The following is a 26970-nucleotide window of genomic DNA, read 5'->3' as shown; positions in this document are numbered from 1 at the left end:
CAGGAATTTGGTAAATAGGGACAAGTGGAGGCACAGAGGGTCTTTGCCCAGGACCAGCTGTGGCCCTGCCCAGGCTTTTTCCAGGAGAGGGAGGGACAGCTTCTCTGGAGCCTGAGGGGTAGACACCTGTGTTTCTGCAGAGTGGCAGAGCCTCCCTGTTGGACAGAGCCCTCTCAGGTGAAGGTGGGGGACGCCGGCTCACTGCGCGGGCACCCTCTCCTGGGCCACCCCCAATCCGTTCTCCTCCCCTCTTTTCCCAGGTCGCGTGCCCCTACGTTGGCTGCGGAGAATCCTTCGCTGATCATAGCACCATTCACGCGCAGGTGAGTGTGGTGGCCGGAGCAGGGCCCACGGTCAGGCAGCCCAGAGCTCCAGCCCCTGCTCCGGCCACCTCCCGGCCCATCTACCCGCTCTGGGCCTCATGGCTGTCTCCACAGAGTGGGAGTAATCACAGCACAGAAGCGGAGCTGAAACCCAGGCAGGCAGGCGCTTGCTCAGCGGCAGCCCTGCGTTCCTGGCAGGAGGCAGACTGGTTCGCAGCTCCAGGCCTCTGTCCCGGGGTCTTTGCTGAGAGCTGAGGGGCGATGCAGCCGACACCGGCTTGAGGCACCTGTTAGGCCCGTGTGTTCTTTTTTTCAAGATTTTATTTATTCATCTTAGAGAAGGGAGAGGAAGAGAGAGAGAGAAAGAGAGAGAGAGAGAAAGGGGGGAGGAGCAGGAAGCATCAACTCCAATATGCACCTTGACCAGGCAAGCCCAGGGTTTTGAACTGGCGACCTCAGTGTTCCAGGTCAAAGCTTTATCCGCCGCGCCACCATGGGTCAGACCCTAGGTCTGTGTGTCCTTGACCTTATTTTGGACCTTGCTTTCTAGGCAAAAAAGCACAACCTGACGGTGAACCTAACCACGTTCCGGGTGTGGTGTTATGCCTGTGAGAAGGAGGTGTTCCTGGAGCCGCGGCTCCGGGAGGCTGGGGCCATGCTGCAGGAGCACAGGTGTTCCCGGCGGCTGGCGGCTCACCTGCCGGCCTCCTCACCCAAATTCTCTGAGCAGGTAAGGGGTACGGCAGACTCAGCTCACTTGGTTGTACTATGTGTCCGGGGCGGGGCGGTATGACCAGAGTCCCCGTGGAGCATGGATTAGTGTGTCCCAACAGTGCCTCTGCCTGGTCACCACTCCCCGGTGGCTTTGGGGAGCTCGTGTCAGCGGATGCTCACTGAACCCCGCTCTGTATCCAGGCTTGTGTGAGGCGATGAGGACGCGCAGGTGACTGGGATCTGGGCCTCCCTCAGGGAGCGCACAGGCCAGGGGGAGACCCCGTGTGTAAATGCAGGGCTTGGGTGAGCCCGAGCCAGGGGCCAGTGCAGATGCTGCCAGGCCTGGGAGAGCCCCTGGCAGCCCCAGGTCTAAAACGGGTCCCAGGGCAATCATGAGTCGTCAGGGCTGCGACTTTCTCTATGGGAAATGCCCGAAACCACCCAGGCGATGCACCGAGCAGGACGCCGTGCGGCCCTCACAGGTGGCAGGCTTAGCGAGCCCTCGCAGCAGCCCGGCCTCGGGCTGTGGCTGTAAGCAGCTGTCTGGTTGGCCAGCCGAGCCGGAGCTCTGGGAGGCCTGGAGGTGTCTGCGCCCTGCACCTCCTCCGCACTCAGTGACCTTCATGTCACAGTGCTCAGTAGGGTTTGTGGAATACATTTGCAGATGTGGTAGCTGTTTGTGATTTTTTTACAAAAAAGACTATAAAGTAATGCATACAATAACATTGTATTGTACTGTGTGTGTGTGTGTGCGCGCGCGCGCGCACGCGCGCGCACGCATGCGTGCACAGGTCTATTAACAGTCAAAAATTTATACGAATACATTTGTTACGGATACATATAGACTTTTGTTTTGTTACATAGAGACTTTTAACTGGTTGCCTCAGGACAGTAGGATTGCATGTTGTTCTTCTTTGTCTCTATTTTTCCCAAATGTATTATAAATGAAATAAATAATTATTATTCTCTATACAAGTTCCCATGGCGGGGCCAGCAATTCCAGCTCTTTCCACCGGGTCCTCCACGCAGCAGGACTGTCGGTACCTCTCCCCCCCCTCCTCACCCCGCTTGTCCTTTCTCCGGCTCTTGCACACAGGACTCTCCACCGCCCTCCCACCCTCTGAAAGCTGTCCCTATTGCCGTGGCCGATGAAGGAGAGTCCGAGTCAGAGGACGATGACCTGAAACCTCGAGGTAGCGGCCCCAGAACAGGGAGGCTGGTGGGCCAGGCTGGGACCTCGGCTCTGGGCGGGAGGCTGTGCCCACACCGGGTGCTGGGCAGAGTGACGGCTGGCTTACATACCGGTACGTGGTGGCTTCCCTTGGAGGGCCGGCTGCCCAGCCGAGTCCTGGAGGCTGGACAGTCCTCCTGCCCGGTCTCCGTGTGTGACACTGGGAAGGCTGGCCCCTCTGCACAGACCCCCTTGCCCGTGGTGCGGACAGTGGGCCGGGAATGGATGGAGGGCAGTTGTCCTGTCTGAGACACTCAGGTGACCGTACTAGTGAGTGGAAACCACGTTAACTTACTTGGCAGATCTCGGGGGGGGGACCTCAGCCCCCCGTGTCCCCCTCTGGCTGGGTCCTGTCTCCAGGTGTGGACTGTGAGGGTCCCACGTGGGGCAGGTGCTCACCGGCCCTCCCCTGTGCACCGGTTTCTAGGCCTGACGGGCATGAAGAACCTTGGGAACTCCTGCTACATGAACGCGGCCCTGCAGGCCCTGTCCAACTGGTAGGTTGTCCCACATCTGGGAGTGGGGCCGAGGAGCTGTCCAATTTCCTTCCTTTTTTTTCTTTTGCCAGAGAGATAGAGACTGGAAGGGAGAGAGATGAGAAGCATCAGCTCGTAGTTGCATCACTTTAGTTGTTCACTGCTTGCTTCTCAGACATGCCTTGATCAGGGGCTCCAGCTGAGCTAATGACCCCTTGCTCAAGCCAGTGACCATGGAATCATGTCGATGATCCCACGCTCAAGCAGAAGATCCCACTCTAAAGCTGGCATGACCATGCTCAAGCCGGCGCCCTCAGGGTTTCAACCTGGGATCTCAGCGTCACAGGTCAATGCTCTAGCCACTGGACCACTACCAGTCCGGTAAAATTTCCCCTTCTTTTTTTTTTTTATTTTATTTTATTTATTCATTTTAGAGAGGAGACAGAGAGGGACAGAGAGAGACAGAGAGAGAGGAGCTGGAAGCATCAACTCCCATATGTGCCTTGACCAGGCAAGCCCAGGGTTTCAAACCAGCGACCTCAGCATTTCCAGGTCGATGCTTTATCCACTGTGCTACCACAGGTCAGGCAAATTTCCCCTTCTTAATAGGACATCAGTCACATTGGATTAGGGCCTACCCTGATGATGTCATTTTAATGGAATCATCTTTTTAAAGACCCTGTATTCAAAAACAGTCCCATTCTGAGGCACTGGGGGTTAGGACTTCAACATATAAATTTGCGGGACAGAATTCAGCACATGACAGGCATCCATAGGCATCTTCAGCTCCAGGGCGCTGCAGTGTGTCCCCCCCACACACATACAGAGCTTGCACCTCTCCTAGTTGGTTTTAAATAATGCCGCATGCCCCTTCTCTCCCCTGACCCGACCCACTCCACTCCCCGTGCCCCAGCCCCCCGCTGACCCAGTTCTTCCTAGAGTGTGGAGGTCTAGTGCGCACAGACAAGAAACCAGCCCTGTGCAAGAGCTACCAGAAGCTGGTGTCTGAGGTCTGGCACAGAAGACGGTGAGTGGCAGCCCGACTGGGGCAGGTGTCTGGGGCTGGGTGGGGATTTCCTCTCTGCTGCTCCGGGGGCACTTCCTAGGCACTCGGCCCCAGGGGCCCTTGCTGCACTGCGCCCTTGGCAATGCTGAAGGCAACGCTCCAGGCAACCCTAGGAGGTGGGGGGCACCGCAGGCTGTTTTATAGCTGGGGAAGCTGAGTTTCAGAGAGACTGACGGGGCCTGCTCGAGGTCACAACTAATGAGAGAGGGAGCTAGAATTTGAACCTGGTGCTGCTTGCAGCCGAAGTCACGTCACAGATGTGAGTGCCAAGGCCCAGACAGCCATCATGACCGCTCCTGAGTCCCAGCTGTGCTGTACGCGCGGGAAGACCTCCTAGGTGGTGACTGGCGCTTTAGCTCAGTGGGACATGAATTAAAGACCAGGAGCTTAGATTAGACCCATTTCTCCAGAAAAAGTAAAAAGTGGGAAAATTTAAAATGAAGGTTTAGAAAATTTTAAATACAGAAGCAGATCATAAAGTAGTATGATGCAATATAATTCCAATTTTGTAAAAGGCCACGTGTACTTACGTATATACATTGCATGTAATTTTGTGTATGTGCTTGTGTTTTCATGGAAAAATCTAGAAGTGTTCATGGTATTTTATCTTTGGGTGGTGCTTAGTGGTATGTTTCTTTGTTGGGCTTTTCTGAAATTTTAAACTTTTCTTTTTCAGTTGTACTTGACATTCAGTATTATATTGGTTTCAGGTGGACAACGTGATGGTTAGACGCGTACATCACCTACCCAGTGATGCCGCGGGTCAATCTAGTGCCCATCTGGCACCATGCTTGCTTACTGACTATATTCCCTACGCTGTACTAGATTTTTCAGTAATGAACATGTATTACTTTTGAAATGAGAAAAACCAGAATAATTATTTTGGAATGGAAACAGTTTTAAAGTAGATTTGTCATGGGACTAGTGGGAAATGATGGCATCGGGTCAAGAGCTCATGGCCTGGGTGGGCCCGCTGGGGCTGCTGGCCAGTCACCACCTCCCGAAGGTGCAGGAACCCCTCGCGAGTCCGATCCGGCCCTCCTGCCTGTCAGCCTTCAGGGGGTGGGAGCTCGGAGCAGGGCGCCTGCACTGACGGGGTCTGGTCTCCTGCAGCCCGAGCTACGTGCTTCCCACCAGCCTGTCCCACGGGATCAAGTTGGTCAACCCGATGTTCCGAGGCTATGCCCAGCAGGTAGGCCATCTGAGCTGCCCCGGGGACACGCAGGGCCATTACCGACCAGGCCTTGCTTTGAAGCCGAGAACACCGTGGAAAACGGCGGCAGACGCTCCGTGCCATGAGGGGGCCTGAGCCCTTCACGTTGAAGGTATTGGAGACTCCTAGCAACCTGCTGGGGTTCTCTCCCCGCCCACACATCTGACAGACGGGGAGACCAAGGCTCAGCGGCCAAGGCGCTTACCCAGGGTACACGGCTGGTACACATGGTGGAGGGAAATTTATTTTATTTTATTTTTTTACAGAGAGAGAGAAGAGAGAGAGAGAGAGGGATAGATAGGGACAGATAGACAGGAACAGAGAGAGATGAGAAGCATCAATTATCAGTTTTTTGTTGCGGCACCTTAGTTGTTCATAGATTGCTTTCTCATATGTGCTTTGACCGGGGGGGCTACAGCAGACCGAGTGACCCCTTGCTTGAGCCAGCGACCTTGGGCTCAAGCTGGTGAGCCTTGCTCAAACCAGATGAGCCTGCGCTCAAGCTGGCGACCTCAGGGTCTCGAACCTGGGTCTTCGCATCCCAGTCCGACGCTTTGTCCACTGCGCCACTGCCTGGTCAGGCGGTAGAGGGAAATTTGACCTCGGGCAGGCTGACTCCAGAATGTGCCTCAGCACCATATTCCGAGTGGGATGTGGTTTCTCATTTTCCAAACCACAGGCAGAGTTTCACTTTTGTTAAAATAAACATTTTATCAGAAGTCTTGTAAATCTAGAGCTCCCCTTTGAAACCGATATCTTCTGTTGCATAAAATAATGAGACTAAGATGAAGCAGAATGAAGCCACATAGAAATATCGGCCCCAACCCAAGCTGATCATGGTGCAGTTTCTGGCCCTGACTGTCACTCAGCTGGGGTTTCACTGCTGGGCTTGCTGGTGGAGCTGGCCTGTCTGGGGTGCTGTTTCTGCTACCAGAACGTGGGGGGGCCAGGAGCAGCAACGGTCATGTGAGGGATGCCTCAGCCCCCACCACCCTGCCCCCATCGCTTCCCTGGGTGAGCTGCTCGCCGCTTCTCTGCTCATCCCTCAGCTGGACGAACGCTGGGCTCCCAGCTGAGAAGCCCGGCGCTGCCTGAACATCACTCTTTTTGGCGAGTGATAATGTCTGCACAGGGATCAAAATCCAGCAGCTGCCGTTTATTAAGTCAGGTTGCCACCTGCCACATAGGTACAGCCCTGTTTGTCCCCACAGAACTCTTAGAGTGGGCCCTGTTGTCACCCCTGTGTTATTGGTAAGGAGCTGAGGCTCAGAGAGGTTCTGCAGCTCGCCCAGGTCACACAGCACAGGCTGCAGGGATGGGATCTAGGCCTAGGGGGAGCCGTCCCATCCCTCAGGGCCACCCTCATCCTGCCTGAGGTGCCTTGCTGGCCTCGGACTCTCGGCGAGGACGCTATGGAGTAGGGCCACTCGCCTGCTGCCTGACCTCCACCCAGATCAGGACATTTCTGAGTCTGACTTGTAGACACAGCCGTTGCCTCTCGGTGGCCAGAAGGTGCTGTAAAAGGAAGAACCAGAGAGAACAGTAGATGGTGTGTCGGGGGCCTGTTTTCTAAAGAACCTTTCAGTGCCCCTGACATGGGACTCATGTCTTCACCCCCCACCCTAACACCAGATAAGGAAGTGGTTAATTTCTCTGATCTTTGAGTTTGGCACTTCGCCCAAGGAAATCCATGTTGAGCACCCCCACACACAAGAATGGAGAGAGCGAGGCCCCCTCCCCATATCTGATGCGGGCTTTGGGTGCTGGGCTGGGTCTGGCCACTGCACGATGCCTGCCCCCTGTGGTCAGGAGGTGGGCCGGGGGTGGGGGGTAACATCCGGGCTTCACCCCAGGGGCCCAGCATAGCACAAAATGCCCCCAGCTTTGGGAGGCCAGCTGCTGTCACCATCTTCAGACATTTTAAAAACCATGAGTTTTTGTTTGTTTGTTTTCTTAAGATTTTGTTTATTGACTTTACAGGGAAAGGAGAGAGAAGGGCGGGGGAGCGAGAGGGATCAGCTCAGAGTTGCCACACTTCAGTTGTTCGTTGGTTGCTTGTATGCGCCTTGACCGAGCAAGCCCAGGCCTTTGGACCGGCGACCTCAGCGTTCCAGGTGGACACTTTGTCCACTGCACCAGCACAGGCCAGGCTGAGCAGTGTTGTTTAACCCCGGTCCGGTTTCCGGGTTTCTGGCAGGCCGGCACTGGTCCGCAGACCCACGGTCGGGACACACTGCCCTAAAGCACCTCCCAGGTGCACGTCGCTCTCGGCGAGGCTCGGGCCGGCTGTGCCAGAGACCGTGCTGCCCTGGCGTCCTGCTGGGCTGGTGACACAGTCAGACAGCAGGCAGAGTAGAGTGTCACCACTGTGGCTTGAGACCTGAAGCGACAGCTTAGCGCAAGTCATACCCAGTCTGTGGGAAGGTGAGGTCCTGTGCTCCTGCGCAGGGCCTGGGAAGGCGGGCACCGTGGCCGCAGCCGGGCCCCGAGAATGAGAGCAGGTCGAGGGTGCAGGCGGCCTGGCCTGCAGGTGGCACTGCTGCCTGTGGAACTTAGCCGAGGCCTCGTGTCCCACGTCACCTTCCTTCTTTCTGGGGCTCCCTGCCTGCCCCCAGTGTCCCTTCCTTTAGAGAGCAAGGTGGCTTTAGTGGCTAAATGTGATACCTCTGCTCTCTCCCGCACTGAGTCGGAAGCCAGGCTACAGGTGATGAAGAGCAGCAGCTGGGAGTCAAATGGACATGGTAGGGATCTCGGCTCCGCCGCCTTACAGCTGCTGTGTGACTTGGCAGGGGACACTCACCCTCTCTGAGCCTTAGTGTGCTCAGCAGAGCGGAGGTTAGGACAGGCTGCCATGGAGGGTTCTGGGAGGAGTCGACCGGCACACCCGCACACCCGCACAGGGCACCAGTGAGGACCTGCTAGATGAAGTGACTGCCCTGACCTGTGGTGGCGCCGTGGAGAAAACATCGACGTGGAAATGCTGAGGTCGCCGGTTTGAAACCCTGGGCTTGCCTGGTCAAGGCACATATGGGAGTTGATGCTTCCTGCTCCTCCCTCTCTCTCTCTCTCTATCTCTCCCCCTCTCCCCTCTCTCTAAAATGAATAAATAAAATCTTTTAAAAAAAGTGACTGTTGTCATCAGAAGCAGCAGGGTGCTTGTGGCAGGCTCCTCCCACCCCGGGGAAGCCCTGCTGACGGGCCGCCCGCCCCTGGTTCCAGGACACTCAGGAGTTCCTGCGTTGCCTCATGGACCAGCTGCATGAGGAGCTCAAGGAGCCAGTGTTGGCAGCAGCAACGACCCTGTCGGAGGCCCGGGACTCAGACTCCAGTGACACAGATGAGAAGAGGGAGGGTGACCGGAGCCCATCAGAGGACGAGTTTCTGTCCTGTGACTCAGGCAGCGACAGGGGTGAGGGCGACGGGCAGGGGTGCAGTGGGGGCGGCTCGCAAGCTGAGACGGAGCTGCTGATCGCGGACGAGACGGGCCGCGCCATCTCTGAGAAGGAGCGGATGAAGGACCGCAAGTTCTCCTGGGGCCAGCAGCGCACAAACTCGGAGCAAGTGGACGAGGACGCCGATGTGGACACCGCCATGGCCACCCTGGACCACCAGCCCCCAGAGGCTCAGCCGCCTTCCCCACAGTCCACCAGCCCCTGCCGGACACCAGGTACCGGCCGGCCGGCCGCTCGGGGAACCGCAGCTGTTTGTCCAGCACCTCCTGCAGGACGAGCACCGACATGCTCAGTTTGCCCCCACTGGGGGTCTCCCACGAGGCCCAGCTGGGTGAGAAGTGGGCTCAGTGATGTGTCCAGGCTCATAAAGCTGATAAAGCTGGGGTGGGACTCAGAGCCCCCCGGAGCCCAGAGTCCTCTGCAGCAAACATGAGATGTGTGCGTGGGCACAGATGGGGCACGTGGTGGGCTCACGCCTCAGTCCCTGTATGAGGTGCTGGTGGGTGGTCCCTGCCCCCCCTCGACTCCAGGCCCCGGAGCTGGCTCTGCCGCCCTGGCCAGCACGGCCGCCTCTCTGCCCACAGAGCCCGACAACGAGGCCCACATGCGCAGCACATCTCGGCCCTGCAGCCCCGTCCACCGCCACGAGGGCCACGCCAAGCTGGCCAGCAGCCCCCCTCGAGCGAGCCCCGTGAGGGTGGGGCCAGCCTATGTGCTCAAGAAAGGTTTGTGGGCCGGCTGGGTGGGCGGGCTCCACGCCTGTTCTCAGGGTGGGGAGGGGACATCCTGCCAAACACCCGGGACACGAGTGGGGAGCCCCACCTTACGGACCATGCTTGAGGCACCAGGAGGTGAATTGCACACCCGGCCAGAGATAGGGCCCCACGTGCTGGCCAGGCACACCCCAGCTCTGGCCCCTGGGCCCAGGTAGGCCAGGGGGGTGGCCCTAGTTCCTGCTGTGCCCCCAGCCCAGGTGCTGAGCACGGGCAGCCGGCGGCGGAAGGAGCAGCGCTACCGCAGCGTCATCTCTGACATCTTCGACGGCTCCATCCTCAGCCTGGTGCAGTGTCTCACCTGTGACCGGGTGAGTGCCCGGGAGTGGGGAGGGACTGCTGCCTGCAGCAGCCTCAGCGGTCCTCGCTGGGGGCGGGGGTGGGGTGAGAGGGCGCTTGCCACCTGATGCCCCTGCCTTCCTTCAGGAGGAGGGCCGTGGAGTTGGGGAGCAGCCCCCTGCCTCACACCTGCAGGCTGATGGCTGGGGATTGGGGTGCAGGCGCTGCTTGGTCCGAGCAGGGCAGAACTCTGGAAGGTGGAGACCCAGGCTGACCTTTAACCCCACAGGTGTCCACTAGGGTAGAGACATTTCAGGACCTCTCACTGCCCATTCCTGGCAAGGAGGACCTGGCCAAGCTCCACTCGGCCATCTACCAGAATGTGCCAGCCAAGCCGGGCGCCTGTGGGGACGGCTACAGCGCCCAGGGCTGGCTTGCCTTCATTGTGGAGTATATCCGAAGGTACGCCCCTCCACCCGCTGCAGACACAGGACTGTCCTGGCCCAGCCTTCCTGGGACTCATGGCCAGGGCTGGTGACAGACCTTAAACAGCAAAGTATGTGTTTGGAGGCATGAGGCCAAGCCCAGAGGGGCGCAAGGCTGAAGGATGAGTGGGGTGGCGGCGTCCCTTGTCTGTACGGGGATGCCCTGAGTCGGGTGGGCCCTCGGACTGGAAGGCAGGTAATGACAGGAGTGACCAAGCAGCAGCTAGAAAGGAAGGTGGCAGCTGGACTGCAGGCCTGGCCCTGGCGGAGGGCAACAGGCTTTCCACAGCCCCCCGGTGCCCGCATGCCTGCTTTAGCAGCCTGGCCTAGGAACCTGTGCAGTGCCTGGGGCATGGCAGCGTGGCCAGGGCCCCCTCACAGATGGTGAAGGAGAGGCTCAGGGAGAGATGACGTCACTCTCCCAAGGGCACTGAGCTGCTGGCTGGTGGCCCCAGGTATCTGGCTCCAGATTCTGTCCATGCCACCACCCACTGGGCCAAGATGCCTCTCTGGGCCCAGGTCGGCCTCAGCCCAGAGGTCCCCAACTCTGACCCTTGCCCAGGGTCTAGCAGCATCCCCGCCACCCCCTTTCTGTCTCCATAGGTTCGTGGTATCCTGTACCCCCAGTTGGTTCTGGGGGCCGGTCATCACCCTGGAAGACTGCCTCGCTGCCTTCTTTGCTGCTGATGAGCTGAAGGGTGAGGAGCCTAGGCCGGCGTGGGCGGGCTCGCTGGGTCTGCCTGCAGCGCCAGGTTCCCGGGTTTCACCCATCAGTGTCCCAAGCTTGCCCACCAGGCTGGACCTGCGACCGCTTACTCTCCTAATCCACAACCTTGTAGCTCTTAGAGGTTCACCTGGTTTGTTTTCTTTTTCTTTCCTTCCTTCCTTCCTTCCTTCCTTCCTTTCTTCCTTCCTTCCTTCCTTCCTTCCTTCCTTCCTTCCTTCCTTCCTTCCTCCCTCCCTCCCTCCCTCCCTCCCTCTCCCTCCCTCCCTCCCTCCCTTCCTCCCTTCCTTCCTTCTTCCCTCCCTCCCACCAATTTGGCAGACAAAAATGCTATTTTTCTCTTAATTTTGCATTTCCTTGATTATTGATGACTTCGAACTTTTTTTTTTTGCAAGTGTATTGGCTGTTAATATTTCCTATTTTGAAATTCCCCATTTCTGTCCTTTTGCTGTTTTTCTGTTGACTCTGGCTAGGACATCCAGTACTATGTGGACTAGAAGGAGTGAGAGAGGGCAGCCTTGACCCTGATTTTAGAGTGATTTTTAGTGTCCCTGATTCTTCTATCACCTTTACCCTGTGGAGGCTGGTGTTGGCTGTGGGCTTGTCACGTGTGGCCTCTATTGTGTTGAGGTATGCTCCTTATACACCCAATTAGTTGAATTTTATCATGAAAATATGGGTACTGACATCTGTCAAGTGGTTTTCTGTATCTACTGAGAGGATTATATATATGATTTTCGTCCTTCCTTCTGCTGATAATGTAGTATAGTATAACGCATTTATTGACTTGCATATGCTGAACCATCGGTGTGTTAGAGATAAATTCCACTTGATTGTGGGGTATGATCATTTTTAATGTGCTGTGGAATTTGCCAGAAGTCTGTTGAGAATCTCATCAGGGATGGTGGCCTGTAGTTTTCTTTTCTCTCTGTGTTCTTATCTGGCTTCGGCATAAGGGTAATATTGGCCCCGTAAAATGAGCTTGGGAGGGATCCCTCCTCTTCAGTATTTTTGTAAGAGTTAGAGAAGGGTTGGCATGAATTCTTCTTTGAATATTTGGTAGAATCCACTGGGCTTTTCCTTGTTGAGAGGTTTTTTTGTGTGTGTGTTTTTTTGTTTGTTTTATTGCTTTAGTCTTTTTAGTCGTTAGTGATTAGTTCAGATTTTCTGTTTCTTCATGACTCAATTCTGGTAGGTGGTATGTTTCTAGGAACTTACTCATTTCTTTTAGGTTATCCAGTTTGTTGGTGTATGACTGGTCATAGTCGTCTCTTCTGATCCTTTGTATTTCTGTGGTTTCAGTTGTAACATCTCCTCTTTCATTTATAATTTTGTTTGAGTCCTCTTTTTTCCTTCCTTAATCTAGCTAAAGGTTTGTCAATTTTCCTTATCTTTTCCCAAAAAAAACCAATTCTTAGTTTTATTGATTTTCCCCCCTACTGTTGTCTATCTAGTGTGTTTCATTCAGGTCTGTGCTAATCTTTATTATTTTCTTCGTTCTGCTCACTTCGGGCTTAGTTTATTCTTCTTTTTCTAATTTCTAGAGGTTTAAAGTTAGGTTGCTTATTTGAGGTTTTTCCCCTTAACTATAGGCATTTGTTGCTATAAAATTCCCTCTTAGGACTGCTTTTTCTGCATCTCATTAGCAGTGGTATATTTTATTTTCATTTATCCATTTCTAGGAATTTATTCATTTCTTTTAGGTTACCCAATTTGTTGGTGTATGATTCGTCTCAGGATACTTTCTGAATTCCCTTTTGATTTCTTCTTTGACCCACCGGTTGTTGTGAATTTTTTAGTTTTCCTTTTATTATTGGTTTCTGGTTTCATACCATTGTGATTGGAAAAGATACTAGATACGATTTCGGTCTTCTTAAATTTGCTAAGGCTTGCGTTGTGGTCTGGCGTATGACCTGTTCTGGGGACGTGGGTTCTGTTGCTGCAGGGTGGGGCGTCCTGCATGCCTGTTAGGTCCATGGGATCCACACTTTCAGGTCTGCGGTCCCTTCTTGTTCTGTTCAGATGATTGAGCCAGTGTTGAGAGTGGAGTTTTGGAGTCCCCTACTATTACTGTGTTGCTTTCTATATCATCCTTCAGTTGTGTTAATATTTGATTTAAGTATTGGGGTACTTCAGTGTTGGGTGCATTTATATTTACAACAGTCACATCCTCTTGATGAATTGACTCCTTTGTCACTATGGTGACCTTCTTTGTCTCTTCTGATTTTAACAGTCTATTTTATCTGACATAAGTGTAGCCATTTTCTCTCTTCTGGTTACGATTTGCATGGAATATGTTTCCATCCCTTCACTTGCAGCCTGTGTGTCTCGCAGGCTGAAGTACATCTCTGGCAGGCAGCATGCTGCAGGTTTATTTCTTTAGCATAACCATTACGTGCATTTCTGCTTCCCCATTTCCCGTCCCTGCTGACCTGTGTCTGTATTTCCGGCCCCAGGTGACAACATGTACAGCTGTGAACGGTGTAAAAAGTAAGTGTGTGCATTCCGGGGCTTCTCCCCAACTTGCTGTGTCCGCCCTCTGTCTGTTCCACATTCAGACCCCGCTTTCCCCAGGAGGTTCGAGCCTGACCTTGCAGAGGGGACCAGGGTGGGTGGGGCGTTCGTCCGGCCCTCAGCTGCCACGCCGGGCCACTCACTGTCCCTCACTGCTCTCTCCTCCCAGGCTGCGGAACGGGGTGAAGTACTGTAAGGTCCTGCGGTTGCCCGAGGTGAGTGGAGCAGCCCTGCACCTCAGCCTGCCAGGCCTTCTCCTCGCCAGCCGGTGGCAGCGGAACAGGCAGAGGCCAGCCCCTCCCTGACTCAGAGGCTCCGAGTTAAAGAGGCCTGTGTGTGTGGGGGGGGTGCTGCTGTGGCTGAGGGATCTTCCGGGAGGGTCTGGCACAGGGACAGGGCTCATTTTACTTTGTAATATGGTGCGCTCGCTCTCGTGGCCTCCACGAGGCAGGTGTCGGGGCGCTGAGGGGGCCCCCTGGCGCAGACAGCTGGGAGGGGAGGGGACCTGGCTGACAGGGCTTCGGGAAGGCCTTTCTGAGGCGATGGTGTGGGCTGGTGCTGGCCTCATGGTGGGAGAGCGGGGCAGGGACAGGTGGCAAAGCCCCTCAGTGGGAACAGGCAGGGCTGAGCCAAGGGAGGCCCGTGTGGCTGGAGCAGAGGAGCGTGGCCCGAGGCGTGGCTGCCCGGGATGGCCCCAAGCAGGTTGGAAAGCCTTTGTGGAGAAGCCTTCTAACAGTCAGAGCCAACAGAACTGGCTGTCGAAGTTTGGGGACGGTAAACGCGACGGGCCAGCCTGGCTCTCGGGACGGCCCCTCGGCAGCCGGTCCTGTTGGTGCAGCTCAGCCCAGTTCACGTCGGCTTTGTTGTGGGACGTAAGGAGCCAGCTTGGCCCCCACGCAGAATTCCTCCGTGTCAGGGGGCAGAGCCGACCAGCAGCCTGGGCCCCGGGAAGGCTCTAGCCACTGGGTTGCTTGTCTGTACTTGAGTGACAAGACCCAAGTGGGTCAAACAGTGGCTAGTGAGTGTCCCAGAGCCCTGCCTTGAGGCCTCTGTCAGGGTCCCCAGGGTCACAGGGCCCAGGCCAGCCCTGGAATGACCACCACTCCCGCTCCGCCCCCAGATCCTGTGCATTCACTTGAAACGCTTTCGGCACGAGGTGATGTATTCCTTCAAAATCAGCACCCACGTCTCCTTCCCCCTTGAGGGGCTCGACCTGCGCCCCTTCCTCGCCAAGGAGTGCACGTCCCGAATCACCACCTACGACCTGCTGTCGGTCATTTGCCACCATGGGACGGCAGGCAGTGAGTCCCGGCACCTCACCCCAGCCTGCCCCGCCCCGCCCCCGCTCGTTCCTTGGGGCGTCTGCAGCCTGCCCGCCTCTTCCCGCACAGGTGGCCACTATATCGCCTACTGCCAGAACGTGATCAACGGGCAGTGGTATGAGTTCGATGACCAGTATGTCACCGAGGTCCACGAGACGGTGGTGCAGAGCGCCGAGGCCTACGTCCTCTTCTACAGGTGCGCCCGGGGCAGGCGCTGCGCCGGACCTCCCGCCCCTGCTCCCCGGGGCTGGCCTCTGGGCACTATGGCGTTGGGGAGCCTGCAGGGTTTTAAGGCCCAGGGCGAAGGTACAGGTGTTTAAGAAAGAGCCCTCTGGCCGTGGGGAGCGGGGAGCCTAGGGCGTTGGGTTTGGGTTTTCTAGGTGGTCCCTGTGGGAGGTGATGGCGGTCAGGTCTCTGGCAGAGAGGTTGGTGGGGCCGCTGAGATATGGATGGATGGCTGAGGGGCTCGGGGGTTCGATTCGGAAAGTGGGAGTGCTCTGAAGGGAACCCTGGACAGGGGCGTCTGGTGTCCCTGCAGGGCGGTGAGCCCAGGGCTGCTGCTAAGTCTCCACCCCACCCCACCCCCACCCCCACCCCTGCCCCAGGAAGAGCAGTGAGGAGGCCGTGAGGGAGCGGCAGCAGGTGGTGTCCCTGGCCGCCATGCGGGAGCCCAGCCTGCTGCGGTTCTACGTGTCCCGGGAATGGCTCAACAAGTTCAACACTTTCGCTGAGCCAGGGCCCATCACCAACCACACCTTCCTCTGCTGCCACGGAGGTGAGGGCGCCTTCGCTGTGGTCTCAGGGCGGGGCGGGCGGGCCGAGCCCCACCTCTCCCTCCCTGTGCCTTCCTCTGCAGGCATCCCGCCCAACAAGCACCACTACATCGACGACCTGGTGGTGATCCTGCCCCAGAGCGTGTGGGAGCACCTGCACGGCAGGTACGGCGCCGGGGCGGGCAGGGAGGACTGTCCCCCACGCTGCCTCCACTCGGCCGGGGGCTTCCCCTGCAGCTGGGTCCGCACTGAAAAAGATGTCATCTGTGGGCGTTGGTGGGTCCTTCTAGTCACAAGGGGCAGGAAACTCGCTCTAGCAGAAGCAAGCGTATTGGCCCCCCTCACAGCTAGTCCTGGGGTGCTGGCTGCAGGGCAGGCTGGTGGCGTCCTTCCCCTGCCCCGTGCCTGGCTCGCGTGGCCGAGGGCTGGTGCTGTCCAGAGCCTTCCAAGTTCAAGTTCATTAGGACTAAGAGCCTGTGGCTCTCTTGAGGACCAGTTCAGGCCTGAGTCACTGCAGCCAGGCAGGCAGGCTGTGCCATGGCCTCCAGAGAGGGGTCAGACGGGTGTGGAAGAAGCAGCCACGGAGTTCTGGCGCCCCGGCCTCCTGTTGGACCGGCTTTGCCCACCCACTTGCAGGTCAGGGGCAGACTCTGCCCTGTTGTCGGTGGGTGGGACAGAAGCCCACAGGGTGATGCATCGCAAATCCTGTGGGATCCATGTCCCCACCTGTACAAGGACCTGCAGCTCCCCTGTGACACTGTCCTTAGGGTCCAGCGGTCAGGTGCTTAGCCACCACAGCCCGGCCCAGTAGCCAGGAGAGGAAGCGAGAGCATTCATGTGTCCTTCAGCCATGAGAGAGGTACTGGGCCCAGGCACGTCGGCGCCCTTGTCAGTCTAGTGAGGAAGACAGGTGGGTGAAGAGGCTGTGCCCAGGGCGCACAGGGGACCAGTGCCAGGCTGCCTCCACGGACGAGGAGGACTGGCCACGTGGACAGCAGTAATCACTCCAGCAAGTTCCGCGGCCTGCCCCACTGGGACCTCCCCTCAGGCTGTGTGTGTGTTCTGCCCCTGCCCCCGTGCAGGTTTGGGGGCGGCCCTGCTGTGAACCACCTCTACGTGTGCTCCATCTGCCAGGTGGAGATCGAGGCGCTGGCCAAGCGCAGGCGGATTGAGATCGACACCTTCATTAAGGTACATGCAGGTGGGGGTGGCATGGGGGAGCTGAGCCTCCAGCCTCTGCTGGGGACACGTGGGGACTTGAGGACAAGAGTCAGTCGGGCTCGGTTTGGAGGCTGTGTTCTGTGGGAGATCATTGGCCGCAGGCCTGGCCAGATGTTTAAGAGTTTTAGGGGCAGAGTGGTTGGGTTTGGCAAGTTTGGGTCTACCTGCTTGGCGTACTGGTAAGCAGCTGTTAAAGGAACAGGGTACTGCTACTGGGGGCTGGATGAGTATTGTGGGAGCTGTCCCATGTGTCACAGCAGGCTTAGCAGCATCCCTGGCCTGTATCTAATCGATGCTGGTGACCACTAAGATTAGACATTGGCAGGTGTTTTCCCGGGGGATAGAGTCCCCCTATTGAGAATGAAGTGGCATGGGAAGGTGCATTCAGGGAACAAAACAGGTGGCAACCTGGACAGGTGTGTGTGAGGATGGAGGCCCCAAATTCCCCTCTGCCGCTCACTTGGGGACTTGGGGACCGTCTGTCATTCAACAGTAGAGGGCTGGGCAAAAGACGCTAGAAGGCGCCGTGCTTTGTGGCCACTGAAACACGGTGCGGACAGAAGAGTCCGTGAGGGAGCCCATTCTAGACAGCGGGGAAAGCAGCAGCAATCACGTGCTCTCGGTAGTTCTTAGAAGGTCGTGGAAAGCCGTTCGTCAAAATGTTAGCGGCAGTTGTGTGACTGGTGGGACGTGGGAGACACTTCCTCTGCACTGTGTGGGAGTTCTGCATCTCCTGCTTGGTATCTGGTGGTGTGTCAGAGCGGGGGTGGGGCTGGGCGGTGTCGGGAGACTCACGGGACCCTCCCTCGGCTCCCTGTCCCGCCCGCCCCGCCCAGCTGAACAAGGCGTTCCAGGCCGAGGAGTCACCGGGCGTCATCTACTGCGTCAGCATGCAGTGGTTCCGGGAGTGGGAGGCCTTCGTCAAGGGGAGAGACAACGGTGAGTGGAGCGGCCCTGGCTCCACGCCTGGAGGGTCTGCTGGGAGCGTCCCGGGAGACGTAGGAGGGGCCCCGCCGTTGCACCTGCCCAGCAGGCTTCTGGAGCCACCTCTTCCGTGAACAGCCGCCTGTCTCCACCCAGGCCCGGCCCTTTCCTTTGGGGCTTCTGTTGCCCTAGTTGTCAGATCTCGTAGGAGAGGACAGTGTCCTCTGAGCCCTCGATGTAGCGGGGTAGAAACAGGCCCCTCACAAGGCAGGTCCTAGAGCCCCTCACAGAGCCAGGAGGCCCTGCGCAGTGGCCATTGCCTTTAGAGCGCAAGCAGCTGCCGGAACTTGGGGGAGGGGGTGGGGCCTCAACCCACCCCCCACCCCCCACCCCGGGCAGCAAGTGGACCGGGACACCCCAGCCTTCCAGGTGTTGGCAACTGGGGCCCTGGCTTTGCCTTCTGCCAGCTCTGACCTGGGTGGTGACCTCCCCACGCTCTGTGCACAGGTCTCTCTGACACAGTAGTTGAGGGTTACGTCAGGTATTGGGGTACATGGGAAGGGTGCTCAGTGAGTGGCAACTGCCATCAGAGTTAGGGTGATGTCCATCCAGTGCTGGCCCTATCCCCGTCCCCCCATCCTAGGATCAGAAGTTAGTGCAACAGTCCTTGAAAATCCCTCTGCTGGGTCCAGGGACCCTGCGAGCCCCTCTGGTCCTCAGACGTCTGGAGATGAGCGTTTGGTGCCCCGAGACCCTCCCCGTGTGAGGACTTCACGTTGCCCCCTTAAGCCCAGGACAGCCTCTTTGAGATCAAGGTCTGGGAGTCACACCTTGAGATTGGCTCTTACCTGTAGGGTGGAGGGCCACGTGGGGGTGGGGAGTGGGGCTTCTACCCGCCGGGCAGAGGTGCTGAGCCCGAGCTGTGTCTGATCCAGAGCCCCCGGGCCCCATTGACAACAGCAGGATCGCGCAGGTGAAAGGAAGTGGCCACATCCAACTCAAGCCCGGTGAGTCTCCCCGGCCCTGGCCGCCCCCGCTAGCCAGCGTCGCCCCTCTGTCGCTGCAGGCTGTCAGTCGGGCCCTCCAGGAGCCCCCTCGCGGTGTGTCTGAGTCAGGCTGAGACACCCCCCGGTTCCAGGCCCAGGGCTGTCAGTCGGGCCCTCCAGGAGCCCCCTCGCGGCCTGAGTCAGGCTGAGACACCCCCCCCCCCCGTCCAGGCCCAGGGCTGTCAGTCGGGCCCTCCAGGAGCCCCTCGCTGCCTGTCTGAGTCAGGCTGAGACACCCCCTGGTTCCAGGCCCAGGGCTGTCAGTCGGGCCCTCCAGGAGCCCCCTCGTGGCCTGTCTGAGTCAGGCTGAGAGACACCCCCCCCCCCCCCGTCCAGGCCCAGGCCCAGGGCTGTCAGTCGGGCCCTCCAGGAGCCCCCTCGTGGCCTGTCTGAGTCAGGCTGAGACATCACCCGGGTCCAGGCCCAGGGCTGTCAGTGCATGGAGCTGCTTGGCCTCTCTGGGGGTCCTTGAGGCCCCTCTCCTGGCTGTGCTTGTGGGTCCTTCCTCCTTCTTATGAACCCCGCGCTGGGAGGTGAGGGGCGCAGCCAGAGACGTGCCCTCTGGGTCCCCCAAGAACGGCTGTGCTGGAGAACCCTGAGACTTCCCTCTGAGAGCTTTGCACAGAAGCCCGTGACGGCCCTCCCTCCCTGGGGGCCTGGCCCTCCCGGAGCCCCCACTGCCCAGACAGTGGCTTTACTGAGGGGACAAGAGCATGGGGTGGGCGGTGAGCTCTGCCCCGAGCAGTGGCCTCTCGGGCCCGCAGGCGCTGACTACGGGCAGATCTCCGAGGAGACCTGGGCCTACCTGCACCACCTGTACGGCGGCGGGCCCGAGATCGCGATCCGGCAGAGTGTGGCCCAGCTGCAGGACCCGGAGAGCCTGCACGGGGAGCAGAAGATCGAAGCTGAGACCCGGGCCGTGTGACTTGCTGGGTGGGTCTGTAAACCCCCTCCTCCCTCTCCAGAGACCCTCTTGTGTCCCCTGAGTGTTGGTCCCTGAACACACCTTCCAAGAAGCCATTTGGAAGGACAGTGGATTGGGCCCCGCTGGGCCGGGTGACCTGGTGTCCCCACAGGCCCCTGCCCTGTGGAGGGTATGTTTGCACCTGGAAGAGAGGCTGGCGCCATGGAAGCCCAGGTGTGTAAAGAAGCAGAATTGTCAGGTTCCCGGTGTGACCGCTGGGACTGGCAAGTACACCCACCTCAGGCTGGTCTCGACACGGCTCTGCGGCGTTGACTTGGGTCTGTCCTGGAAGTGCCCACACATCATTGTGGCGGTCGCTGTGGTCATATCCCCCGGCTGGCCCTCTCGCTAGCAGGCCCAGCTCCTGTTCCTGAGCTCTCAGCTGGGCTGCGGCCTTGGGACAGAGGGTCAGCATTTCCGAGCACGCGGGGCAGAGTCAGAGCTGAGGAGTGGGGGGCCCAGGGCCGCTCCCCCAAGGCCCCGCTGTGCCGCCCTACGTCTCCTGGTTGTCGCCCAGTGGCTCCTGAATCCCGGGCTGCTCTCGTGGTTTTCCTGCGACTAATGAACGACTCACTGGAGTTTGGGACTCAGAGGGGGTTGTTTTTGGAGGCAGCTGACCCCTGTCACGGCGGCTGCAGAGCGGCTGTGGAGCGGCTGTGACTTGCCCGGCCAGGGAACCAGAGAACAGACTGGGTGGAACAGAAATACCTCCAGCTGCTATTTGCTGTCACTGATGTTAGAGAAAAGCACTTCCCTCCCCACCCTGCCCCCTGGAGGTGGCCCAAGGGCAGCCTTCATGGAGGTGTGCCTTCTGGATGCTGTGAGGCCACTGCTGGGGCCCCGGGACCACCAAGCACAGCTCTGGTGGCACTGAAGCCGCTGGAGGAAACAGCAGGACTAAAGTGAATGTGGGGGTGGGGAGGGTCCGGGCACCAAAGCCCTCGAATGCTGTGGCCTTCAGTCTCCGTAGAAGCAGATGTCACGGAAATTCCAGCAAGTGGTTCCGGCCGAGCCCCTGAAGCTTTTGCAACATGTGGCTCAGGCCTGTGATCTCGTTGGACCGGGACCTGGTACCTTCCCCGCTGACGCAGCATGTGATCACAGAACGAGACATTGTTGGAATTTCTTGACATTTACCCCACTGTTTGGAAAGCTGCTGCAGCGGGGACCCCACCGCAAGGCCCGGCAGGCGCATACTGCCCTGTGTGACCTGGAGGCTCCTCCCTGCAGGCGCATGCTGCCCTGTGTGACCTGGAGGTTCCTCCCTGCAGGCGCATGCTGCCCTGTGTGACCTGGAGGTTCCTCCCTGCAGGCTGGACTCCCGCTGGGTTCTGCGCGGTCTAGTCTGTGTTTGGGATGGCATAATAAACCCATAGGCGTTCCCTACAGCCCTGGCTGCCGTCTGTCACTGCAGGGGAAACCTGAAGGCCGCGTGTGGGGGGAGAGGGTTTGCAGGCTCTGAAACCAGAGGCAGCAGGGGCTGCAGGTGTGAAAGGCTGAGCTGCTTTAATCACTGGTCAGGGCCCTTCTCCTGGAACCAGCCCCAGAGGCGTGGGCCGGTGTGGCCAGGGAACAGGCCAGCACGTCCACAGGCTGGTCCCCTCCTGACCCACTGAGCCACCTTTACCCTCCCTGGACCCCAAGGGCGCCACTGCCTAGGGTCCCTTTCCTCGCCAAGGCCTATTGCATATTGAGGTTCGTCCTCGCTGGGTGCTCCCTGACATTTAGTGATGCTAATGTGTTACAGTCCCTGAGGCTGGGCTGTTTTTTAAAAATATTTTTTGGGTTGGTGTAATGCCGGTGGCCGAAGCCAGGCAGGTCCACACTGGATTCGGGCAGACGGTAGAGGAACTGTGGAGGCCGAAGGCAATGGGCCATTCCCATTTTATAGAGTCTCACAACGGCGGGCAGACAGACAGACAGGCAGGGAAAACCACTCCTCAGACGCTTGAACAGCAAAACGGCCCCTCCCAGTGGGCCATCCGCAGCCTCCCCTGAGGGCCAGCACCCGTGGCCTTACCTAGGCTCTGACAGGTGCCTCTGCCACGGCTCACGCACTCATCAGGGAAAGGCTGTGCAGCCGGTACACCAGCAGCAAGCCTAACAGCTGTTCTCCCCAGTTGGGGAGGGGGAGGGCTTTGAGATTTTTATGTTTTTAAACATTAACTTATCAGATCCTCCCAGACTTGAGTGTGCAAAAACGTGCTCATGTAAGGAATGACAGAATGGTGCCAGTGCCCGCCAGTGCCCGAGAAAGCCCTCTGGGGCCCTCGGAGCCCTGCCCACCAGAGGCCCCGCCCGGCTGCGTCTCCTTCCTCCCTCCCTTTTCCTTGCAGTTTACCACACGCGTGTGACATTTGAACATGTAAGTGGGATCCCAGGGTGTGTGTATTGTGATTGGCTTTTCTCGTTTAACATGGAGGATGAGAGTGGAAATGTTTTGTCTGGAGGACTGAGTGACTTTGGGGGTTTCATTCGTTTATTCTGCAGGAAGGTGAGAAACGGGCACCAAGTGGTTCCCTAAAATGTTTCGTTTATCCACGGCTCACAAAAGTTAGGGGATGTTTCAAAATGAATATGAAGAGATAAAAAAAAAAGAATGATTTTTTATATTAATTAAACAAGAACATCAGAAAAGCAAATGACAAGACAAAGTTGTCTGATTATGCAAATGAGATGCAAAACCAACTTTATTTCATTGGTGAAAATGCAGTGTACGTTCCCTGATCCCCTAACTTTTGTGAGCTGTGTATTTTCTCTTGAAATTCCATGCTTTTAGGCGGCTCAGCCAAACTTAGATGCTGGAATCTGAAGACAGATCAGGAGTCTGCGGTTGTTCACCTTGCAGACTGAGCGGAGACAGGAAGTGCTGGGTGGTGGCCTCTGGTCTTCTTTCTCCCACTCACTGTCCCCCGGTCTGGGTGGGCCGGGCTGGGACTCCCTCCAGCTGCGCCACGCCCTGCAGGCTGGGGAGTGTGTGCTCGCAAACCCACATCAGAAACACATCTGCGAAAGGCAGCCTCCGAAAGGGGTCACTTCCTACCTTCCTTCTGGCGTGAGGTCAGGGCAAACATGAATTACTTGCGAGCCTTCCTCCCTTCCTCGGCCTCAGTGTGAGAGCCCCAGGGACCTCTGGGGAAGGAGTGGTGTTCTGGAGGCGGCCTCCCCCCTCTGGCTCCCTTCCCTCGGACAGCTTCACCTCCAGCCACGAGGGCCTGCACCCAAGGAACGGGTGCCCTTAGGAAAAGCTGAGGGAGAGCAGTCAGCCTTCTGCACAACGTGTGTTCAGGAAATTGCCCCAGGGATGAGCTAGGACATGCTCTCCTGTCCTTGGATTCGACAGCAGCCGGATGAGGGGGTGTTTGGAGAGCTGGAACTGTGGCAGGCTGGGCCCACTGGGGGCAGAGACCCTAGCCCCCTGCTTCCTGGGGGGCCGTGGTGGAGGGGGGAGTCCGTGTTTCCTCCTCCAGCTTTGGCCTCTTGGCTCTGAGAGAGGCACACGGGCCTCAGTTCCTGCTTTCTCGTTCCTTTGTGGCTCAGCGATGGCCCTAGCTAGTGAGAGGTCATTTAAGTAAATGTCACTCATGCTACCAGCTGGACAGAGACAGAAGTGTTTAAATCAGGGCTTAATGGGTGAAACAAGAAAAAGCTATAGCCACAGTGGCTGCTGAGGGCTGGTGTGCAGCATTTGCCCTTAAATCTCTGGTCTCAGAGGGCTTACAGCAGGGGTCTCAAACTCGCGGCCCGCCGAACAATTTTGTGCGGCCCGCAGACTGATCCACGAAGTTCAAAATATTTTGAATAAAATTAAGTAAGCCTAGGGGCCTACTTGTATTTTTCATTTCTCTAGCATCCTAGCTAGATATTAGCTTAGTTAACAGCAGTTGTGATGCGAACTACAGTTTCTGGTCGTTTTGTGACACTGAGTAAACTGCATGTACGATTGTGCTTGTTGTACTGATTTTTTTTTGTTTTCAACTGCAGTGAGAAAAGTGTTGCGTAACAGTTGCCTTTTGTAGACCTAGTGCAGCCCGCCCAACGGCTGTGATCTTGCTCTGCTGCCCACATGCTGAGTCGAGTTTAAGACCCCTGGCTTACAGCCTCTCCTGCTCCGGCGGGCGGGTGAGGCAGCAACTAGACTTCCTCTCGGGTCAGGACACCGGGGACCGACCCCCACAGGGCTAGGCGGGCTGCTCATGCCGTCTGCCTCCCCCTGCTCCCATCGCACTCAGACCCGTGCCTCCGTCTCTGCGGCCGCAGTTCAGAGTTTGGTCTCCAGACTGTCCCGTGGATGTCACAGTTCCAGAGATTTAATAAAACGTGGGAGGGCACACTTGAACCCCTACCTCTGCCCACTTCCATTTTCTTCTAAGGCAGCCTGCTGGGGACGCAGTTCTCCCCTGGCACGGACTCCTCTGCCAGTAGGGGCGCCGTCGCGCCTGTGCACCCAGCAGGCAGGCCCAGGTGTGGCCCGCAGGTCCGGGAGGAGAGGCCGGCCACGCCCGCCCGGGGCGAGGAGTTTCCTAGACCTACCGGAGGAGCCAGACCGGCAGGCCGGCCCGGCCGGGTCCGGAGCCCTCTGCGGCGGGCGTCTCGGCGCGTCAGGGAGGCGGCCTCCAGAGCGCACCAGGAAACAAACTGTCCGCGCTGCGCCACCTGCTCGCGCCCCCAGAGGGGCAGCACGAGTGGCCGCAAGGCCCAGGTGGATGACGGGAGAGGTGCCAGCCACACAAACGCTTGGTCCAAGTAGGTGCATAAAGACAGGACAGGCGGGCAGCAGCTCCGTGGGTCAGACCCGGGGGTGCAGTGTGGTCATATCGGGGGAACACGGGACACCATCCAGGCGCCTGGAACGAGCTCGAATCAGAGCCAGCGTTGGCCAGCTGCTGCGGAGTCGCCCACCTCGTCCCCAGCGGTCATGTTCCCACAGCAGCTCCCGAGGGCCACGGTGTCCTCACTCCACAACCCCGGCACCGAAGCCCAGAGTGGGGGCGTGGGCCCCATGCAGGACACCCAGCTCCCAACCCAGCCAGGTCCTTCAGGGAAGGAATGTTCTAAGTGAGATGGGGACACGTGTCATCTCTGACAGGGACCAACTATTCCCCAAATATGACAAAGCCCAAAAAGAACATGCTGGAAACATTCTTCCTAGATTAACCTTTTGCTGACAAGCTAGACAAGAGGCCTCAGGGCACTAATCAAGTGACCTGGGTCTCTTTACCATCTTACTAGGAACCAGGACACCTGGGTTGTTGGGAAGCTTTGGCTCCCTGATCACATCCTCCCGACACGGATGGCCCATTCCTGTGTGGGAGGCGGTGAAGGTGCGGGGAGGCTGACCTCCCCTTCCAGCCTCAGCACACGAGTGCACACGTGGGCCTTGGCAAGCCTGCTCTGCTCAGAGGCGGGTGCTCAGAGACCCTTAGGAAACGAAGGGGTGAGAACACAAACCAACCACACTCCCTTCAAAGGCCCCGGGTGAGATTTCCAGGGCTGGATGGAAACAGCCTTCCACTGCACATGTCCAGGGGACGCCAGGCACGAGGCCCCCACCCCAGAGCGGCACACCATCCACAGCTTCACAGAAACCGGGGGTGATTCAGCCAAGCCACCCGGATGGTGGGCTCTAGTCCCCTGCCCCCACAACAGGGTCCCTGAAAACCTACAGTAGCTGCCAGCTGAATTTGCACGCAAAAAAAATGTCCTGGTCTCCTGGCCTGTGTTGGTGCAGTGGATAGAGCATCAACCTGGCATGCTGAGGTCGCAGGTTCGAAACACCAGGCTTGCCTGATCAAGGCTCATACAGGAATCCACTACTGCAAGTTGAGGCTTCCTGCTCCCCTCCTCCCTTCTCTCTCTCTACTCTCTCTAAAGTCAAGAAGTAGGATCTTAAAAAGAAAATGTCTCGGTCATCAGAAGTGTCCCTCAAATCCTTTGACAGAATCCAGTGAGGTCACCAGGCCCTCCCCAAGCAGATGGGGAGGACGTGACTGGCCCAGGGTTTGCCCAGTTAATCAGATGCCAACAGGAGCCCAGCCCCAACCCCAGGGACTCGGGCTGCTTCTGTGACCCGAATCCTTGGTGTGCAACAAAACACTCCCGCGATACCGTGCCAGGAGTCATACTTTTATTTAACATTTAGAGGATTAACATATAGTTACAAGGTCAATAGAAGCCTTCCAATGGAACACTTATTTGGTTTAATTCTATCTCCAGAGACAAACGGGTAGTCGCAGAACCTTGACATTGGCAATGACCGTGACCACAGTAAAGTGCCTCCACAGTTTCGAGTTAGTGCAACACACACAGACAAACCAGAATGCTTAAGGGGGCTCAACATCAGGTTAAAATAGAATCTCGGATTGCTTTTTAAAGGTTTTTTGTTTTTGTTTTTTTTTTTGGATGACAAGCACAGGAGGCAGCGCCATTAAGAAGTCTGAAATCAAAATTTCTGGAAAAATACTGAGCATCAACATAACTTTTTCTTGTCCAGTCAACTTTCTTCTGTAATGACCAATGTTACCAAAAGGCATGAGAGGCCTGTGTGCTCCCGCTGGTGAGACGAGCTAGGGGCTTATGTCGTCGCTGCTGGAGAGAGGCTTCCAGTGTCAGGATGAAAACCAAGGGGAAACACACGCTGCCACAGCCCCGGCCCTTGCGTGTTCCCCATCCTGCAGATGGCAAGTCCTGCTCGTTCATCTGAAGTCCTTTTCGGGGCAGGTTCTTTAAACATTGTGTCATTCTGACAACACAGCAATATCCCAGCCCTGGTGGGGAAGTGGCGGGCGGTGTGTCCGAGCGCCCAGGGAGCCCGTGGGGGGCGCCACATTTCCGCTCTGCGGGCGCTGCCCCTCAAGGCCAGGGCACTTCGCAGGAGGGTTCCCAGGATGAGCGAGGCGTCCCCACTCTCACGCAAGGACCTAGCCCCTTCAGTGAGCCTGGCCGCTCAGTTCGGCAGACCAGCCGACGCCTAGGCAAACACTGAAAAGCACTCACTGCCCATTCTTCTTTGGACACAGGTGGCACAGAAGGGAAAAAAAAAAAAACGGTGCAGGGGACACAACAGGAGACAAGCATATTCCATTCCGGGTTTAACTGACTGAAAAGAACAAGTGACTGCAGCTTATACCGCTCCCTGTGTCGCAGGAAATTAACCTCTCCTGACCCCTTACTAGGGGCAATGCACATGCGTGACGGAGGCTCTAAGATCAGATTTGAAAAACCATTAACATCCTCGCGGAGCGGAGAGGGGCCCGCTGGCCTTGGTGGAGCTCAGATCCCAGAGGGAGCCGATCACCCCGCTGCCGGAGGGACCCTGGGCGGAGTGGCGTTGCCCGTGCACCCGTTGGTTTGCAGGGACACAGGTGAGGCCCTGCCTCGTCTCACCTGCGGCATCCTGGCTTCAGTGTCACCTGCCCAACCCTCTCCTGATATTATTTTTGCTACAATGGGCTGCCCACCATGAGGAAT

General features: G+C 57.6%; 1 protein-coding gene across 5 annotated transcripts in view; it reads left to right on the top strand.

The window, feature by feature from the left end:
- USP20 (ubiquitin specific peptidase 20) overlaps positions 1-19988 on the top strand; it is a 37020-nt gene extending 17032 nt beyond the window's left edge. For 3 of the 5 annotated variants that reach the window (XM_066255962.1, XM_066255964.1, XM_066255965.1), the window contains 21 exons: positions 261-323; positions 874-1053; positions 2134-2230; positions 2696-2765; positions 3658-3771; positions 4924-5002; positions 8243-8690; positions 9060-9200; positions 9444-9559; positions 9817-9989; positions 10616-10710; positions 13193-13226; positions 13420-13465; positions 14371-14551; positions 14642-14768; positions 15178-15347; positions 15429-15510; positions 16428-16536; positions 17403-17505; positions 18426-18497; positions 19301-19988. In XM_066255962.1, coding sequence (XP_066112059.1) covers positions 261-323; positions 874-1053; positions 2134-2230; positions 2696-2765; positions 3658-3771; positions 4924-5002; positions 8243-8690; positions 9060-9200; positions 9444-9559; positions 9817-9989; positions 10616-10710; positions 13193-13226; positions 13420-13465; positions 14371-14551; positions 14642-14768; positions 15178-15347; positions 15429-15510; positions 16428-16536; positions 17403-17505; positions 18426-18497; positions 19301-19461 — 2661 coding nt within the window. In that variant the 3' untranslated portion in view covers positions 19462-19988. Of the gene's footprint in view, positions 1-260; positions 324-873; positions 1054-2133; positions 2231-2695; positions 2766-3657; positions 3772-4923; positions 5003-8242; positions 8691-9059; positions 9201-9443; positions 9560-9816; positions 9990-10615; positions 10711-13192; positions 13227-13419; positions 13466-14370; positions 14552-14641; positions 14769-15177; positions 15348-15428; positions 15511-16427; positions 16537-17402; positions 17506-18133; positions 18306-18425; positions 18498-19300 lie in introns of all 5 variants that reach the window. The other 2 variants (XR_010729026.1, XR_010729027.1) reach the window with 2 other exon arrangements.
- Positions 19989-26970: the final 6982 nt, after the last annotated feature.

The sequence above is a fragment of the Saccopteryx bilineata genome, chromosome 2 (genome assembly GCF_036850765.1).
Source record: "Saccopteryx bilineata isolate mSacBil1 chromosome 2, mSacBil1_pri_phased_curated, whole genome shotgun sequence".
Classification (NCBI taxonomy): Eukaryota; Metazoa; Chordata; class Mammalia; order Chiroptera; family Emballonuridae; genus Saccopteryx; species Saccopteryx bilineata.
This window is presented reverse-complemented; position numbering and strand designations above follow the sequence as displayed.